The sequence below is a fragment of the Chlorocebus sabaeus genome, chromosome 9 (assembly GCF_047675955.1).
Source record: "Chlorocebus sabaeus isolate Y175 chromosome 9, mChlSab1.0.hap1, whole genome shotgun sequence".
NCBI classification, from domain to species: domain Eukaryota; kingdom Metazoa; phylum Chordata; class Mammalia; order Primates; family Cercopithecidae; genus Chlorocebus; species Chlorocebus sabaeus.
The window spans coordinates 94,691,348-94,711,093 of NC_132912.1; the positions used below are offsets into that span (position 1 = coordinate 94,691,348).

Below are 19,746 nucleotides of genomic sequence, written 5' to 3' on the forward strand. Positions count from 1 at the left end.
GTATTCAGATTGACCGCATTCTTCTTGGACAGCTTCATGGTGCTGTTTTGTTTTGTGTCTGTACCATAATTTCACTGATTTCTTCCTCCTCCTCTGTTCCAGTTCCCAGTGGATAAATTTGTGCTGCTTAACTTTTTTTATGCCACAGACTCTTTTGAAGCGCTAGTAAAAGCTGTGGTTCTCTCTTCAGAAAAATGCACATACAATGCGATATTACATCGCAAGGGGTTCTGTACTCTTTTACCTGACCCCCAGTGTTCTTTTAGGGGTCCACGGGCTGCATTAAAAATTCCTGCTTTGCAGTTATGAATCTCCTATCTTGTCATTCCCTTGTTCATTTCCTTTGCTTCAGTGGAGATTGGTTCTATTTGCCTTTATATGAATGGCAACTTAAACCATTAGAATTTGTAAAGTGTATTTTTTAGGGTTGGGGCGGTGTGTGATGATGAATAACTTTCGCAGACAAGGGGGAAAAAGGGCAGATACTAGGAGAGAAAAAAGAGAGAGTATGAAGAGGCCGAAATACAGCAACACCCTGAAAGGAACAGAAGGAAATGGGGTAGAAAGGAAAGTGTAAGATGTAACTAGAAGATAAAGAGGAAAATAAAATAAAATAAAATAATGGAGAATAAAAATGCAATAACGTGATCACAGTATGAGTAATTGAACATGGTGTAAGAAAATGAATGAGCAGGTGTATTAGAAAGTGGGCTATTCACATCAGATTAATTGGGTGTGGGATAGGCAACACCAATTTGGGATTTGCAAAATCCAGGTTTATGTATCATGGACCTTTGGGGGAAGTTGCTTAAGGTTCATCGTTGCCATAAGTCATTACAGCTGCATTGCTTGTATATGTGCCCATAGTTCTTTATCAAGACTGCAGCAGAACATGCACACCAGTGACCTTAACTGGTTGCGGAAGTATAAATTTCAGTTGAATCTTATGGGTAGGCACAGAAGGGATTTTTAGGCTTGAGCTTAAAAATCTAACACACAGACTTTATAGTGTCTTCTGTGAATGGAAAAGAGCAAAAAGAGTAGGCGGTAAGTAGTTAAGAGGAAAGGAGCATATGAGCTAAGCTGGACAATAGCATGCTGGACCAATCACTTAAGGCTATAATTTACTTATTTATTTATTTCAGCAGATGGTGATGATCAGTTTCTTTTGTTGACATTTATTCTCATAACTTTTTGGTGATATTATTTTTATTTTGAAGTCTTACCTCTTCAAAGCCTTCTCTGTGGGTTAGGATCATACATTTGTACCTCATAATGTAGCATAAAAAAAGTTAAGAAGCATTATGTGTATCTGTTGGGAGTTGGAATAATAGAGAAGAGGGAGGAAAAGACTGAAATTATGGTACATACAACAGAAGAGTGTGAGTCTGTCAAAAAAGAATGTGATCGATGTATATACACTGAAATTTATAGACTTAGTCTTCTTCTGAGGCTGAGACTATAGGTATTTATTTTAAGTTCAAAAGTTCCAACTCAGCATTCTTTTATTCTTTTAGACTCTTCAGGCAGCTGAATTGATTGACTCAGAGTTTCGAGCAGGAATGAGCAATAGACAAAGGAACAAAGCTAAAAGAATGGCCAAGTTATTTGCAAAACAGAGATCCAGGGATGCAGTGGAAGCTAATGAGAAGAGGTAGTAATCTTTTTTTGCTTATTCACTTAAAACAAGAGGGCTGTGTGGCTTTAATCTGTGTCTGCTTGATTTATAGAAACATTCTGCTGACATGTTTAGCTGAGGAGTACTGTTTGGATTCTCTTACTCAATTATCAGAGAGTATTTATTGTTACTGGGAACTGAGACCACTTCCCCAGAAAAATCCACATGTACAGACTTTTTTCCTACTAATTACCGGTTTTGAATGAGGGCTGAGGATCTCCAAAGGGAAGAGCATTCCAGGCAGAAAAAACAAGTTTAAATGCCTTAAATGGAATATTCAAGAAACAAATAGAAGGGCAGTATGGCTTTCTATACTGGGATGAGTGCACAGGAGAGTGATAGAGAATGAAGTCAGAGAGGTGCCTAAGGACCATAAGTTAAGAATACTCCCTTAGTAAAGTGGGAGGTATTGTCACGATATTACCTCACCTGTTCCTTAAGCTGGGGCTATGCTAAATAGCCAATGATAATCTAGGTTAGTTTATGTAGTCCTGTTGAAGAAAAGAACTCTGTGGGTAAAGTCACTGTCCTCTGTTTCTTCATGAGTTGCTAAAAGTGATCATCTTTGCATGGCTTGGAGCAGCATTTCTCAAAGAGTGGTTCAAAACTATTTCCTTCAGGTGCTCTTTGAGGAGCTTGTAAAAAAAAATGCTGTTTTTTTTCCTTTGTTTTTGTTTTTGTTTTTGTTTTTTGAGATACAGTCTCACTCTGTCACCCAAGCTGGAGTGCAGTGGCACGATCGTAACGCACTGCAGCCTCAAACTCCCAGGCTCAAGCAATCCTCCTGCCTCAGCCTCCCAAGTAACTGGGGCTACAGGTGTGCACCACTATGCGTGACTAATTTTTAATTTTTTTGTAGACATAGGGTCTCCCTGTGTTGCCTAGGCTGGTCTCTAACTCCTTGGCTCAAGTGGTCCTCCTTCCTTGGCCTCCCAAAGTGTTGAGATTATAGGCTTTGAGCCATCACACCTGGCCAAAAATATATATTCTTGGATCCCACTCAGATCTGTTAAATACAAATCTTTAGTGGTGCTCAGGAAGTGTTTGCATAAATGCTGAATTAATAAAAAGCCTCGGAAAATAGGATTTGCAGATGACAGAACTTTTTATTATATGTGTTCACATAAAGCTAAAAAGTGTTTAGTGTTTAAAAGCTAGACAAAAGGGGGGATAAATAGTAAACATATACTTGGTAGAAATTTATACTTGAGGCTGAATCTTTAACTGCAGACTTTTTATTCAGCTTGTTAATGACAAGATGTTAAGAAAGTTAGCAGCTCATTAAGATCATATAGTAACCTATTAAGTTTTTCTACTGGTTTTTATTCATACAAGCAGTTTTAGCCAAAGATTTTAATGTTGGAAATATTAGACTTTATTTTTCAGAGTTCATAAGTCATTCATTTCACAAACATTTATTAAATACCTTCTATTTGCCAGGTATTGTTCTAGGCCCTGAGGACATGAGTAAATAAAATAGATAAGAATTCCTGCCTTTGGAAGTTATAGTCTGGAGGGAAAGAAATATGGGAAATAAATAAGTAAACTAGAGTGTGTGTGTCTGTATGTGTATATATATAAAATACAGATCATGTTAATGATAAGGGTTAAGGAAAAGAAGATAAAATAGGGAAGAACATGTGAAATATTTTTGGGGTATAGAGTTTAGAGTTTGAAATTTTAGATAGGATGGTCTGCGAGGGCTTCATAGAGGTGAATTTTAAGTAACAACCTGAAAGAAATGAGAGTGCTAGTCCTGTGAATATCTAGGAAAAGTTTCAAATAGTTTTAAATAGTTTAAGAAAATGTTATGCTTTCCAAATAGAGGGAATTTCAAATGTCTGCAAGTGGAAACATGCCTAACAAGTTCAGGGACTTAAGGTGACCTACTAATGTGGCTAGATGTGGATATAATTGAGGGAAGAGTAATAGAAAATGAGGAAAGGGAGACTCAGATTTCTTTTATCACCTTATAGAAAAAATGGTTGACCAAATAAATTTCACTATTAAGATGGAGAGCGGGGAGAAGTGTTTATAGAAAATAATGCTGTATATGCTTTAAAATGTGCTGAGTTTTTCGTTTCTAAATGTTGAGTAAAAGTAGTTTGACTTGTCCTCTCCTTTCCAATGTTAGGCTAGCCTCAATATTTTGGGTCTTTAAGTCAATACAACATTTCCTCAAATTTCTGTATTCTTTTTTCATTGGTCAATTGTTTATCTCTCCATATTTTTCAAGAACTGGTAAGATTATACTCTATTGCTCAGTATATTAGTTTTCTCTAGTATATAAAACCTAAAAACATTAGTGTTATGCTGGACCAGATGCAGATTATATGCAGGTTATAAAAAAGATGAGGAGCTGATTGTAGAGAGGAGGGAAAACTGGCCTATTAAATTCAAGATCCAATTTGAAAAAAAGAATTCACCAACCTATAGTGTACCTAGGATATATTTTGCTCAAAAAATTTTAAGCAGTTAGTCGTTTGATACATGGCATTTTAAGTAAATCATATAAGCAGAATATGGTGTAAAACATTTGTTTAAATGATGGGTTATCTTAAATTCGTCGTGATTCACATTATCTTTTATTCATTTCATTCATTGTGGTTCACATTATGCTTTATTCATTTTCTAAATGGTGACTTTTATTTTTTAGCAATGATAGCACTGATGGGGAGCCAGAAGAAAAGAGACGGAAAATAGCAAATGTTGTTATTAATCAATCTGCAAATGATTCCAAAGTCTTGATTGATAATATTCCAGACAGCTCTTCCTTAATTGAAGAGGTACTCTTGAAAGACTCTAAAGTATCCATTAAAATTGCTTGTAATCTTTGGTCCAGCAGCAGTGATTCACACCTGTAATCCCAGGACTTTAAGAGGCCAAGTCGGGCGTATCACGAGGTCAGGAGCTCAAGATCAGCCTGGCCAACATGGCGAAACCTCATCTCTACTAAAGATACAAAAAATTAGCCAGATGTGGTGGCGCACGCCTGTAATCCCAGCTACTTGGGAGGCTGAGAATCGGTTGAACCCGGGAGGCAGAGGTTGCAGTGAGTCGAGACTGCACCATTGTACTCCAGCCTGGCCGATAGGGCGAAACTCTGTCTCAAAAAAAACAAAGAAAGATTGCTTATAATCTTTTTCAAACTAATATATCCGTAGAAAGTATTGAATAATCTGTCTATTGAGAGAATTTTTATTGGTAAAAATACATCTTAATTAGTTAAAAAATTAAATTTTTAAAAGTTTGATTGTTACTACTAGACCTACAAATAAAATTTATTGAGTTACTTAAATTGTTAGCATAAAATAGACCTTTTGAACTAGTAGTAATTCTGTTTTTCTTATTCAGACAAATGAATGGCCTTTGGAAAGCTTTTGTGAAGAACTTTGCAATGACCTTTTTAATCCCTCCTGGGAGGTAAGATTTCTTCATTACAGTTTCTCTCAGCTCTATTTTCTGTGCTAATGAAGGGAATAATGTCAGGAGCAATATACTTTGTCAGAGTTCCTGTTCTCTGTTCATCTCAGGACTCAGGGCATGTCATACCATTAACCTAAATAGAAAACTGTAGATTGATTTTCACCTTTCATATCCTTCAGTCATATTCTTTAGTGAATTATTTCTTTTCGTTCTTTCCATTATAATCCAAAGGCTTGAATATCTCTCCGAGGCAGTAAAAAAATACTTCCTTTCCTTTGGAAGTGGACAATTTTGATTGATCAAGAGCAGTAGTTTCCAAGCCAGCTTTTTAGCCTCAGAAATCTTTAGAGAACATCTTGAACAGTTCCCAATGTGTAGAAGAGAAGAAAGAGTGAAGTTCCTCTGCTTGAAGTTGAGGATTGGTAGTTTCAAACTATTGTTTTTCCCCTCTGTTGACCTCTGTGTAATTTAAAAAACATTTCTTTAGAATACCTTTTAGTTGTGTTTCCTTGGTGTAATTCTGTTTAAAGTTACTCAAGTCATAACTCATGGGGTCTTAAGAAGTGGGTACAGTGTCTGTCAGTAGCTTGTCCTTTTCCTTTCCAGATGACACTGCAGAAAGTAGCCTCACCTTCTCAAAGAAAGGTGGTTCATCCCCAGGATGTGATGCATTAATCATAAGACATTTTATTTGTATCGTCTTCTTTTGGCACTCACTTATCACTGGTAGCTTTGAAGCTTAGGTTTTTTGCTTTTTGGTTTTTTGGCAATGGAGTCTCACTCTGTCTCCCAGGCTGGAGTGCAGTGGCATGATCTTGACTCACTGCAACCTCCGCTACCCATGTTCAGGTGATTCTCCTGGCTTAGCTTCCTGAATAGCTGGGACTACAGGTGCGCACCACCACACCCGGCTAATTTTTAAAATATTTTTATTAGAGATGGGGTTTCATTGTGTTGGCCAAGCTGGTCTTGCTTGAACTCCTGAGCTCAAGTGATCTGCCCGCCTGGGCCTCCCAAAGTGCTGAGATTACAGGTGTGAGCCACCACGCCCAGCCTGGAGCTTAGTTTTGATGCACATATTTTGAAAATACATGTGTTGGGATTATAAAGAACACCTTGGACTGGGCGCGGTGGCTCACGCCTGTAATCCTAATACTTTGGGAGGCTGAGGCGGAAGATCGCTTGAGGTCAGGAGTTTGAGATCAGCCTGGCCAACATAGAGAAACCCCGTCTCTACTAAAAATACAAAAACTAGCCAGGCGTGGTGGCGGGTGCCTGTAATCTCAGCTACTTGGGCGGCTTGAGGCAGGAGAATCGCTTGAACCCGGGAGACGGAGGTTGCAGTGAGCCAAGATCGCATCACTGCCCTCAAGCCTGGGCAACAGAGTGAGACTCCACCTCAAAAAAAAAAAAAAAAAAAAAAAATGATTCTTTCCTCTCTCTTGCTCTGGATAGTGCTGAATGAAGGTAGAGGATAAGGGAGTGGAAACAATGTGAATTTATATCTCAAGAGGATTTTAGAATAGCTGTTTTCTTGCTTGATTTTTTAAAAACTTCCATATAACCAAAAGCAGTCTGAAATTTATATGTGTAATTCTTCTTAGATAGTGAAGAAAAATACATTCTTGTAAAGTTCCAGTTGGTTTATTCTAATTTCTTAAGAATCCAGTATCCTTATTTCGTGTAGAAGAAAAATCAAACTTCGTGTCTTAAACATTTAACCTCTGACATTTGCTTCTTGATTCTTCTCAGGTTCGACATGGTGCAGGCACTGGACTTAGGGAAATTCTTAAAGCTCATGGGAAAAGTGGTGGTAAAATGGGTGACAGCACTTTAGAAGAGGTAAGTGTATTAATGCAACAATTATCACCAAGTATTAATAGTTGGCATCTTTTTCCAATGTAGGGAAGTAACGAGTATGTGCCATGAAGTAGGAATGAGAGGTAAATAAGAGGAAGAGATATGAAAAGGTAAATATCATACAATGGATTGAAAAGTAGAGTAAGATGAATAAGAGGCTAGTTGAGAGGTCAGTGAGCAACATAATTGGTATTGCCTGGAGACACTGGTAATAGTATAAATAATAGATATGTGACCGGTGTACTTGATATGAGAACAACCTGAAGTAATTAGTTTCTTAATTTCTCTTGGAGTGTAAGTAACATAATATAATCCATGAATTTTAAGAATTTTGATATAGTATTTCTAAATTCAGTTAATGATCAAAGGGGATATGGGATATGTTTAATATTAAAGACATTAATTGGAACTATTCTACTTTTTGGTTATTGTTCCTACAGCTAAAATAATCTGTTCCCGTATTTTTTTTTTTTATTTTGGACCTAAGGTGTCCCCCAAGTCCTCAGTACAATGTGTGATCTTTGTTTTAAAAAAATATTATGTTAAAAAAAAGTGTGTGTGTGTGTATATATATATGTATACATTATGTTTTAACAGATGATTCAGCAGCATCAAGAATGGTTGGAAGACTTGGTTATTAGACTCCTTTGTGTTTTTGCATTAGACAGATTTGGAGACTTTGTTTCTGATGAAGTAAGTATCATTTAAGGGAGGCTTTGCCCAATCAAATTTCAAATTCTACAAAATATGTTTTTTGCAAATATGAGTTTTCTTCCTTTTTCGTCTGTAGGTTGTGGCACCAGTTCGTGAAACTTGTGCTCAAACATTAGGTGTGGTTTTAAAACACATGAATGAAACAGGAGTTCATAAGACTGTGGATGTGCTGCTAAAATTACTTACACAAGAACAATGGGAAGTTAGACACGGTGGTCTACTGGGAATAAAATATGCTTTGGCAGTCCGTCAGGTAAATATTTCAAGTTTTGAAGCATATGTGGGAGAGATTTTTCCTCTCATAGTTTATTTTCACTAATTAGAAGAAATGGCCTCAGATTCTTACTGTTACAGAGAAGCCAGTCTTCCAAGATTTGCCTTCTTGAGACAGTGTTATAGAGATAGGTGGCGCTCATAAAAATTTAAGTATAAATCAAAAGATGGTTAGTTACTTTGTTGCTCTTTAAGGTCAAAGATTATTTTTCCTTTTTAATCCATTGCTACACTTAATTCAGTACTCTTCATGATTTGGTTTTACTGTTTTAACTCATTTGAATATTAAATACACGCTCTGAGGGCTATACAACATGATGCCAAGTTATGCAGTATACATACAGGAGTAGACATCAAAGTGTAAAGAAGACAATCTGTATGATCATGTACTTTTTACATAAACTGTCAGTGTGTGTGTGTGTGTGTGGTTTTTTTTATCCTTTATGACAAAACTTACAAGAAGAAAATGCATGTAGTCTTACTGTTTTCACGTAGGGAAATAAAGTTCTGAAAAATTAGATGCCTTGCTGGTTGTCACAAAACTAGTTAAGGTTAGTACTAGAACTAGTAACTAAATGGCATGTCTTATAGAACAGTGTTTATTGTAATGTTATACATCATCTAGGATGACAATACCTGCATGTGCACATAGTCCCCTACTTAGGAACATTTATGTACCCTTAGTAGCTTATTAAAAACAGATATATTCTGGCTAGGAATTTGGTTATTAGATTGGTCCACAAAAGCCTATTTCATATATAAATATATCTAAAGTCTTTTACTAAACTAATAAGTGCTGTGTAATCTATATATACACATAACATTTTTGTGGAAAAATTGATTCTGATTACCAGTGTGAGATGCCGGTAAAGCATCTCTTTTCTCCTTCTCCCTACTTCCCCACCATAGATCTAGTGACAGAATTAGGGACTTCCACAAATAGTTGTCTTGACTCTGAACATAACAGGTCAGCAAAGAGTGAGTGTTGACTAAAAAGAGACGTGGAAGTAAAGGAGAGATTATGAATGAGGAGTTAGAGAGAGACCAGGACCATTTCTTTTTTTTTTTTTTTTTTTTTTGAGACGGAGTCTCGCTCTGTCGCCCAGGCTGGAGTGCAGTGGCGCAATCTCGGCTCACTGCAAGCTCCGCCTCCCGGGTTCACACCATTCTCCTGCCTCAGCCTCCCGAGTAGCTGGGACTACAGGCGCCTGCCACTGCGCCCGGCTAATTTTTTCTATTTTTTTAGTAGAGACAGGGTTTCACCATGGTCTTGATCTCCTGACCTTGTGATCCGCCCGCCTCGGCCTCCCAAAGTGCTGGGATTACAGGCGTGAGCCACCGCGCCCGGCAGGACCATTTCTTACCAGTTTAATTTCCCTGAATACTTTCCAGTTGGTATCAGCATTGTCAGGGTGTTAGGCATTGGCCTATATAGGCATTTCAGTATCCATTATGGCTACTTAATGCTTCGTGCCAGCTTTTCTCCTCTTCCCATGCTCACTGTATAACAGATTGGAACCTCGCTTTCTGTCTCAAAAGGCAAGCTCAAAGGCCTTTTGAAGTTTTCTAAGATCGTCTCTTTTTTTCCCTTTAACTGCCAATAACAAAGCATTCGTGATTCTGCTGAGAGACCTGAGCTTTCTGTCCAACTCTTTCTCCCTCTGCTCCCTTCCTTCCTCTTCCTGGCCCTTTTAGTTCTCTTCTCCCCTTGGCAGCCACCCTCTTGCCCCCCATAAAGAAAACCTTTTTTTTCTGTGTTCTGCACTCTAGCCTCTGTAGATAACAGCAGACTTATATGGAAATGGAAAACACCTTATAGGTTTTTGAAATGTTATCCCTATTTCATAGTGAGACCAGTTCTCAGGGAGATTCCTAGTATATGATCACAGGAGTAACGTCTGGGGGCTGGCTCTGTTGGGGGAAATGAAAAGACATTAAATTGGAATAATGAGAAGTGGGAATGTATGGCTTTTCTTCCACTCTTCTCTCATTCTCCTTTTGGTTGTTGGTGGCATTGAATGAGATACGGAGGCTAGGATTCTAGCAGAGGGGTTTGTGTGTGTGTCTGTTCACACAGAGAATTCATAGTCTTACCTGTAAAACCTGTTTTGATGTTTTACGTCTCATTGGATGAAGCGCTTGATGCCCTTGTAGTCTGTTTCAAATGGGATTACTTAGGCTTCTATTGATGTTATATTTTTGTTTATGTGATTGTTTTTTAGTAGATACAGTCATAATGATATTTCGGTCAGTGATGGGCCACATATATGATGGTGGTCCCGTAAGATTATAATACTGTACTTTTATTGTACCTTTTCTGTATTTCGATATACCAATACTTATTATTTTATTAGTAGCTGCCTACAGTATTCAGTTCAGTAACATGCTGTGCAGGTTTGTAGCCTAGAGGCAATAGGTTGTATCACATAGCTAGGTGTGGTATAGGCTATACTGTCTAGGTTTGTGTAAGTACACTCTATAATGTTCACAGAATGACATAATTGCCTGATGTATTTCTCAGAATGTATCCATTGTTAAGCAGTACATGACTGTAAATACTGGAATTTAGCTGTCATGTGGCAAATTGAAATTTTAAAATGTTTTCATGTACTGTTTTACAGGATGTAATTAACACTTTATTGCCTAAAGTTTTAACTAGAATAATTGAAGGACTCCAGGATCTTGATGATGATGTCAGAGCTGTTGCTGCAGCATCATTAGTACCTGTAGTAGAAAGCCTTGTCTATCTTCAGACACAAAAGGTAAATTAAATATTTTTACAATTTCTTCCTATAGAGCTTGTTTTCATTTGGGATATGGAGTATTAGAAAATACATTGAGTACATTTTTCTCCTTCATCTTCAATTTTTTTTTGACCAGCAGCCCTGTGATGCATGCAGTCTTGATTATATATTATACTTTGGAAGAGTTAATTGGATCCATTTGTCTACTTTCCCTTCATGTACATAATATATAGGGAACTTCCTTGAGAAGAATGCAGCCATGTCTTCCTTATTTTACTCCTGGTTTTTAGATATATTGGATTTTTGTTTGTTTTGATTTTTTTTTTTTTTTGAGACAGAGTTTCACTCTTGTTGCCCAGGCTGCAGTGCAGTGGTGTGATCTTGGCTTGCTGCAACCTCCACCTCCCAGGTTCAAGCAATTCTCCTGCCTCAGCTTCCCAAGTAGCTGGGACTACAAGCACGTGCCACAACACCCAGCTAATTTTTGTATTTTTATTGGAAATGGGATTTCACCATGTTGGCAAGGCTGGTCTCGAACTCCTGGCCTTAAGTGATCCACCCACCTCGGCCTCCCAAAGTGCTGGGATTACAGGCATGAGCCACCATGCCCGGCCTGTTTGTTTTGATTTTAGTTTTTGGATTTTTTTTTTTTTAATTTAGTCTCCCCTCCCCTCCCTGTCTCTCCTCTCCTCCCCGTCTCTCCGCTCCTCTCCTTATTAATTACTAATTATTAATTAGTATTATTAACAAGTGCTGTGTACTCTGTATATACACATAACATTTTCTTTTCTTTCTTGGATCTCACTCTGTCACCCAGGCTGGAGTGCAGTGGATGACATGTAGCCTTACTCTCCTGGGCTCAAGCAGTCCTTCTTGCCTCAGCCTCCCAAGTACCTGGGACTACAGACACATGCCACTGTGCCTGGCTGAGTTTTTTAAAATTGTTTTTTGTAGTGATGGAGGAGTCCCCCTCTGTTGCCCAGGCTGGTCTCAAACTCCTAAACTCAAGAGATCTTCCCAGTCTTGGCCTTCCAGAGTGCTGGGATTACAGGCGTGACCCATCACACCCACCCCTCTAGTCTCATTTTTGAAATGACTTTTTTAAAGATCTGGCTGACTTTCTACCTGATTATCAAAATCAGAACACAAAGTTAGAAGTACAGTAAGCAGTATTTTAAGAGCTTAAAAACTAAAAAAATTTTTTTTAATGATGATTGGTACCACTTTAAATGCAGTAAAATTAAATAGAGGAACATGTCTCGTGTCTCCATGCTCTGTTGTTTTCAGAGTTTAGTTTTTTACATAAAATAGTTTTGGCTCTTTTATTTTCTGAATTCTACCCGTTATGAGTCTGGTCAGGAAGGGAAGTATCAAAGTAGAGTTGAATGACATTAAAAAGAAGGTATAGAAAATTGTTAAAGGCAAAAAGTGTCACCTCCTTAACTTCGCTCAAAACTGACACTGTCCAAGGTCGTTGGAATTGCATGTGTTGTTGAATCAGTAATGACCCCTGGGATACAATTTGGCAGGGTTTGTGAGTATTTTGTACAAAATTGATAACTTTTCTTGAAAACTGATCTTATAGGTACCCTTCATTATAAATACATTATGGGATGCTCTTCTGGAATTAGATGATCTAACAGCTTCAACAAATAGTATTATGACTCTCCTTTCATCCTTGTTAACTTATCCTCAGGTCCAACAATGCAGGTAATTATTTCTAATTAGCGGAATAAAGTAAAAAGTCTTTATATACCTTTCGAGATAATTTAGCCTAAACATACAGTATTTTAGCACCTTTAAGAATAGAACTGTTTAAGCTGGAGATGCCAAAGACTACTGTTTTCAGAAGGCCTTGTCTTTTTTACTCGTCAGCCATGTGGGCAGCAGCTTACAAAGATCATTTTTTTTACCCTTGAAATATTTCAGTTATATAATTCATCATCTTGTTCATCTTATAATCGTTTATTTAGAAATATAATCATTGAACAGTATTTCCAGTTCTAGCCCTAGAATGTAGAATTTTAGCTTTATTTAGTAATAGTTAACAATTATCATCAAACATCAGCTTTATATTTTCTAAAACTTGCCCCTCTGTGAACTTTTTTTTTGTAATGTTCATTTCTTAAACTCTTGTTCTTGATTTCAGTAATTACTTATCAGGAAGGGAATACATAATAATGTAATATAATGTCCAAAGGCAGAGATCAAGTGAAGCCAAAAACATACATCAAAAATTTAGCGTCACCAATTTTCCTGTCCTGATACATGAATCTCAGCTCAGCTAATTAACATATTCCGTACCTTGTAGACTGGCCCTTGAATATTATTAGAGATAAGTGTCCTTAGAGATAGAGAAGAAGAAATTATTATGCAACTTAAAAAAATTCACAGATGAGAAAATTACTGTTCTTGTCCTAGTGAGGGCGTTCAGTGAACGTTCATATAATTATGCTTATACATGGTTTCTGGCTCTGAGTATTTCCCATGAAACCCATAGATGTATAAAAACACGTGTGGAAAATATTTCAAATAATACTGACCTAGTGGAAGTACTTTAATGCTAAGTTTAGATTAGTTGGACAGCACTTAAGTAGAAAGAGCAAAATAAGTGCCTATAAAAGCAAAAGAAGAGAAAAATTGAAGTGGTAGTACATTTATGGGGTTTCCTGATTTTCGATGTTTCTGTTGCTAATGAAAGCCGTACAAACTAAATGAGTTAATGTATGTGAAAGCCCTCTTTAAGATGCAAGATGAGGGGGTTTTTGATTACTGTAAATCAAGGATTAGTAATCTTTTTCTGCGAAGGCCCAAATAGTGGGTATTTTTGTTTTGTGAGCCAGACAGTCTGTCAAAACTACTAAGCTGTCACTGTAGTATGAAGACAGCTGTACATAGGTAATAAATAAGAGAATGAACGTGCTTGTATACACAGAAAACTTTTACTTAAAAAAAAATGGGTGGAATGGATTTGGTCTCTGGGCCTTAGTGGATGGTGTCAGAAAAACTGGGTAATATAAGAAAGAATATAGTGAAAATTCTATTAATTCAATGTGAAATAATGTGGTTTTCCATCTTTTTTGTTTCAAATTTGCTTCATATATTGTGATACTTGGCAGATACTTTCTTCTAGCTTATGTAAGAAGAAATGTAGCATGTTATTTGGAGCATGAGCAGTTAGACACTTAACAAGACTCTGTTATAATGCTTTTATGTATTTTGTGTCTTTTTTATGTCTATGTATACTTGTGTTTAAGTTAGAATTTTATAAATAAATTTGCCAAATATGAAAATAAAATACAAGAAGTAGTGTTCATACAAACCTGCAAGTAATGAAAATAGTGTTAAAAGATAGGCCTCCTGGGAGGAACCACAAAAGACCAAATAGTTACAGTGGCATATTATTTTTTGTTCATGTCTTTTTCTGTGGAGCCATATATTTCAAATGCTGCTTATGAATTATTTCCTAGTTCCAGGTAATTTTTACAAATGACTCATGAATGTGACAGGAATCCTATGGCCCAAGTTAGTCTAGACTCGGCTTTGTTTGCTTCCCCATTTAAAACTTAAATCTATGAGAAGGAAGAAATTTGAGTTTTCCTAACTTAGTGATGCTACACCAGGATAATAAATTTCAAAGTTGCTGCCCTACCACCACTTGCTCATTTGATATGTGACAGAGATGGCACCAAAGGGAGATGGAAATTTTGGGTATCTACCCATTGGGGTTAGCCTTGGGAAAGAAGTTAGGATTAGCAGTCCTGATCATGTAGGCTGACTGCCAGCTAGGATACATGTCCTATTTTCCTAAGAACAATTATATTGGAAAGTCCTAACTTGATAAAGGTGACTCATGGCATTAGTGCCATAGAAGAACCTGATGTTAGTATTTCCACCCTTCTTTTTGACTGCATTTGCTCTGGCTCTTCTGGTGCTGCAATAACAGTTGTGAATGACATTGTTACAAGAATGTTCATATGAAAACGGTATTATCTTTTAAGAATTTATTCATCAAAAAAGTCATATGATGTCAGCATCACTAGATCCCATGAGAATATTTAGATAATGTATCTACAGAGTTTCAACTTAGAATAAGTAAGATTAATTTGTGTCTTCTTTATTAGTATTCAACAGTCACTCACAGTTTTAGTTCCACGTGTCTGGCCTTTTTTGCATCACACTATATCATCAGTTCGAAGAGCAGCATTGGAAACTCTGTTTACGTTATTATCAACACAGGACCAGGTAAGAACTGATAACTATAGCAATCTTGAAACTTACATAAATTAATTTTATAAAATAAACCTGATCATTAGCTTACCCTTGCTGTATATCCAAAGATCAGTACAATGTTGGGCCTAGTGGTATGGTAACCATGTAGATGAATGTAATCACTGTAAGAGCAGAAGTATTTTAATATTTTGTTCTAGGTTGTTTTGTCAGCCCTTGAAATCATGCTTAACACATAGGAAGTCCTGAGTAAATGTTTGTTGAATGAATGATTGATTGAATAGTCTCTCCCTGTCGGAGACCTGTTATATAGTCTTTGCATGCTCTTTGTCTGTGTGGCTGACAGTTGGGTGGTTGACAGCACCCATGGCCCAGGTTAGAAGACTGCATTTGAAGCTCTATAGTACAACTCTTAAAGACTTACCATGGAATTCCCAGGCTCTTGCCTTTATTTAAAGATTTTTCAGTCTTAAGAGCATGCTATTTTCAAGGATAGTGTACTTCAGGAGTCACATTGAAATGTCTACAGAGATCATTCAGATAATATCCGTGTGTAAATGGAGCCTGTGGTGAGCTTAGGAGTCCTTACCCTGTTTATAAAAGGCTTCACATTACCATTTTTAAAATAGCCTTATAGGTCAAACAAAATACCTAGATTTAGGGAACTATCAATAAGAAGTTCAGTTTTCTAGCATGCTGTTAAGAGGTACTATGGTTTGGGCCAATAATTTTTTAAAAATAGTGACTAAGTAGTGAATAAGTGCCTTTTTTGTGTTCACTAACCGTGGATTCTCATGTGAATTAGGAACATTTTGTGTAGACTTGCTTTAATGTGCAGCATGATACTGTGTTGAACTTCTGTAAATAAACATCTGTAAATTTTGTTTTGCATTATCCTTTTGGTTTTGTCTAATCCAAATCTCTGAGAACAACTGTCAGATCTGTTTTACAGTTAGCTCTCAGTTGGTCATCATGGGCTGATATGACAGCTGGCATGGGTTCTTAATTTTCATTTCATTTTTGCTTTAATTTTATGATTTTTGCCTAAATGTTTGTGAATTTTAAAATTCATTTTATGTAGACCTTTTGAAGTTACCAAATTTTTTCTCTTCATGTGGTTCTTTTTGTATATATGGACTTTATTTTTAATAGCAGTTTTAGATTTACGGAAAAAATGAAGGAAAAGTACAGACAGTTCCCGTATACCCTTTTATCCCTCCCACTACCCACACATAGTTCCCCTTATTGTTAACATCTTGCATTAGTGTGGTATACTTATTAAAACTGAGCCAATATTGATACATTAAAGTCCACACTTTACAGTAGGGTTCATTCATTCTTCTGTACATTTTGTACATAATGTACATTTACACATGTACAATAATGGTATGTACCCACCATTACAGTATCATACAGAGTAGTTTTACTATCCCCAAAATCCCCTGTGTTCCACCTATTCATCCTTCCTTCCCTGTCCCTGAACCCTTAGCAGCCACTGATCTTTCTTACTGTCTCTTTAATTTTGTCTTTTCCGCAATATCACATAGTGGAATCATATAGAATGCTGCCTTTTCAAATTGGCTTCTTTCACTTAGCAATATGAAATTAAGGTTCCTCCATGTCTTTTCATGTCATGGTAGCCCATTTCTTTTTATCATGGAGTGATACTGCATTGTCTGTACCAGTTTATTCATTTGCCTTCTAAGGACATCTTAATTGCTTCAGTTTTTGACAATTATGAATAAAACTGTTATAAACATTCATGTGCAGGTTCTTATGTAGGCATTAAGTTTTCAGCTCACTTGGGTAAATACCAAGGAGCGTATCTTCTGAATTGTGTGGTAAGAGTATGTTGATTTTTGTAAGAAACTGCCAAGTCTCTTCCAAAGTGACTGTACCATTTTGTATTTCTACCAGCAGTGAGTGAGGGTTCCTATTGCTTCGCATTCTGGCCAGCATTTTTTGTCAGAGTTTTGGGTTTTAGCCATTCTAATAAGTGTAGTAGTATTTCATTGTTGTTTTAATTTGCAGTTTCCTAGTGACACATGATGTTGAGCATCTTTTCATATGTTTATTCGCCATCTATCTCTCATCTTTGGTGAGGTATCTGTTCAGCTTTTGCCTATTTTTATTTATTTTATTGTATTTTTGAGATAAGATCTCACACTGTTGCATGGGCGTGATCATAGCTTATTGCAACCCTGAACTCATGGGCTCAAGTGATCTTCCCATTTCAGTCTCCTGAGTAGCTGAGACTATAGGCACGCACCACCATGCCTGGCTAATTTAAAAAAAAAAAAAGAAAAATAGTTTTTTGCCTATTTTAATACTGGGTTGATTTCTTATTGTTGAATTTTAAGAGTTCTTTGTATATTTTAGATACAGTTTCATATTGTTTTTTAAAGCCCCTTTATTCCTTGTTAGGTGATCAAGCCACTTGCAGGCTATTTTTGACTTGTGGCTTTATTATTTATTTAGTAATATCAACTTTACGTTACTAGAAAATAAAATGTTCTGTATAAATGAAATTTTCAAACAACTGAAATATCCTTTTTGCCACAAAAAGATAGTTAACTATTAAAATGACTGCCACAGTAGACCATCCTTTTAAAGTATACTGAACATAAGCTAACTTTTTTGGTGAATCAGTCACCAATATTATTTGTTGGTTATTAGTTTTTATGCTGTTTATTATAGCATACTGTGGGAATATTGAGATACATGAGTCACTGCTTGCAGTAATTGAACTGTTTTTTTTCAGTTGTGTTTGCCTAATTTTTATCTCCTCTGCTGTCAATTGTGATTTCTCACTTTTGTTAATCTTGTAATGTCTCCTCCCTTGTTCTAAAATTTTTACTATAAATTAGATCCCAAGATTGTTATAAATCACCGTTGGGCCTGGCACGGTGGCTCAGGCCTGTGATCCCAGCACTTTGGGAGACTGAGGCGGGCGAATCAGTTGAGGCCAGGAGTTCGAGACCAACTTGGACAACATGGTGAAACCCTGTCTCTACTAAAAATACCAAAATTAGCTGGGCATGGTGGTATGTGCCTGTAATTGTAGCTACTCAGGAGGCTGAGGCACGAGAATCACTTGAACCTGGGAGGCAGAGGCTGCTGTGAGCTGAGATTGCACCACTGCCAAGCCTGGGTAACAGAGCGAGACCCTGTCTCAGAAAAAAAAAAAATTCCCCTTCCAAGTTTATGTTCCTCAATGATTATGAATATTGGCTTTTAAAATTTCCTGGTTGTGAAAACATCTCTGTGTTCTTTGATGTTAATTTTCATGTCCAGAGATTTTTTTTTTTTTTTCCCTTTTGAATTTGCCTTTGCTGGCTCATAAATGAAGGCTTTGGTACTAGCCTTCGTTTCTTTATCATTTAATGATGATTCTTTATCATTTCCTATACCAGAACGCCATTGTCTTTGTATATAATTTGTGGCATGTCAGCCACCTCTTAAGCATAGGCCCTCAATGTTTATTAAGTAAATTAGTGTAAGATTCTGTGTTGGGTTTTCTGGGAAATAAAAATAAAAGAAATCTTATGTATTAGCCTTTTTTCACACTGCTGATAAAGGCTGGGCAATTTACAAAAGAAAGGCTTAATTGGACTTAGTTCCACATGGTTGGGGAAGCCTCACAATCTTGGTGGAAGGCAAGGAGGAGCAAGTCACGTCCATGTGGATGGCAGCAGACAAAGAGAGAGCTTGTGCAGGGAAACTCCCGTTTTTAAAATTGTCAGATCTTGTAAGAATTATTCACTATCATGAGAACAGCACAGGAAAGACCCACCCCATGGTTCCCTTATCTCCCACTGGATCCCTGCAACAACACATGGGAATTATGGGAGCTACAAGATGAGACTTGGATGGGGACACAGAGCCAAACCATATCATCCTACATGTTTCTTACCTTGGAAAAGTTTACAGTATGGTTGCTGTAAGACTATTACATGGTAAGTTTAATAACCTCTGCAAAGAGTTAAATAACAGAAGACCAGTATGTGAGAGGTGTCAGAGAGCAGCATTAAAAGATAAACTAAGCTGAAAGGTCAGGAAGATTAGATGATGTGGTTAAAAAAAAATTCCCTCACTTCTCTTTGATTCATATCTAGTATCTTTGATATGTACTTTCACAGACATTTTACTGAATATGTCAATTTCAAATTAGACAAGTGTACAGAATGTGTTTTGAACAAAAGTGCTTTTCTGATCTGTTCCCTTTAGCCTTTTAAGTACATTCTACTTCCATATTTTTCTTCCAGTTATTCTGACATGTTTGTGGTCCTTTTTTGTTGGAGTCTTAATGTTTATTGTGTTTCCTGTATCCTTTTGTGTTGGTTATCTATGCCTTTAGCTTCTTTTTCTCTTATTTTTCATAACTTTTTGATGGCATCATTCATGAAATTTCACTTGTGTCTAACCTTTATCTTCAGCGTATCTCTTTACTGAAAGAGATGCTGTCTACGAAACTTAATATTGATACTTCCAGATTTTGTGCTTTGTCACTGCCCTGATCCTTGCTGTTTATTATCTTCACCACCAAAGACTGTGGCTATAGCACTAATCACTCATTCTTAGCAGGTTCTGATTTTGGTCCCCACATATATGTTTTACTATTTTTGTTGGCTATTTCATTCTGTTTTTTCAAATAATTGTATAAAGCCAAACTTTTTTTTTTCTTTTTCTCTTTTTTTTTTTTGTTGAGATGGAGTTTTGCTCTTGTCACCCAGGCTGGAGTGCAGTGGCATGATCTTGGTTCACTGCAACCTCCACCTCCCACGTTCAAGTGATCCTCCTTCCTCAGCCTCCTGATTAGCT

At 36.8% G+C, this 19,746-nt stretch overlaps 1 protein-coding gene across 2 annotated transcripts in view; it reads left to right on the forward strand.

The window, feature by feature from the left end:
* Positions 1-19,746, forward strand: part of BTAF1 (B-TFIID TATA-box binding protein associated factor 1) — a 106,327-nt gene that overhangs the window by 29,055 nt on the left and 57,526 nt on the right. The window contains exons 6-14 of one of the 2 annotated variants that reach the window (XM_007963543.3): positions 1,518-1,654; positions 4,335-4,464; positions 5,033-5,101; positions 6,857-7,074; positions 7,562-7,657; positions 7,755-7,931; positions 10,573-10,713; positions 12,281-12,405; positions 14,820-14,940. In XM_007963543.3, coding sequence (XP_007961734.1) covers positions 7,562-7,657; positions 7,755-7,931; positions 10,573-10,713; positions 12,281-12,405; positions 14,820-14,940 — 660 coding nt within the window. In that variant the 5' untranslated portion in view covers positions 1,518-1,654; positions 4,335-4,464; positions 5,033-5,101; positions 6,857-7,074. The remainder of the gene's footprint in view (positions 1-1,517; positions 1,655-4,334; positions 4,465-5,032; positions 5,102-6,856; positions 7,075-7,561; positions 7,658-7,754; positions 7,932-10,572; positions 10,714-12,280; positions 12,406-14,819; positions 14,941-19,746) is intronic. The other variant, XM_007963538.3, reaches the window with a different exon arrangement.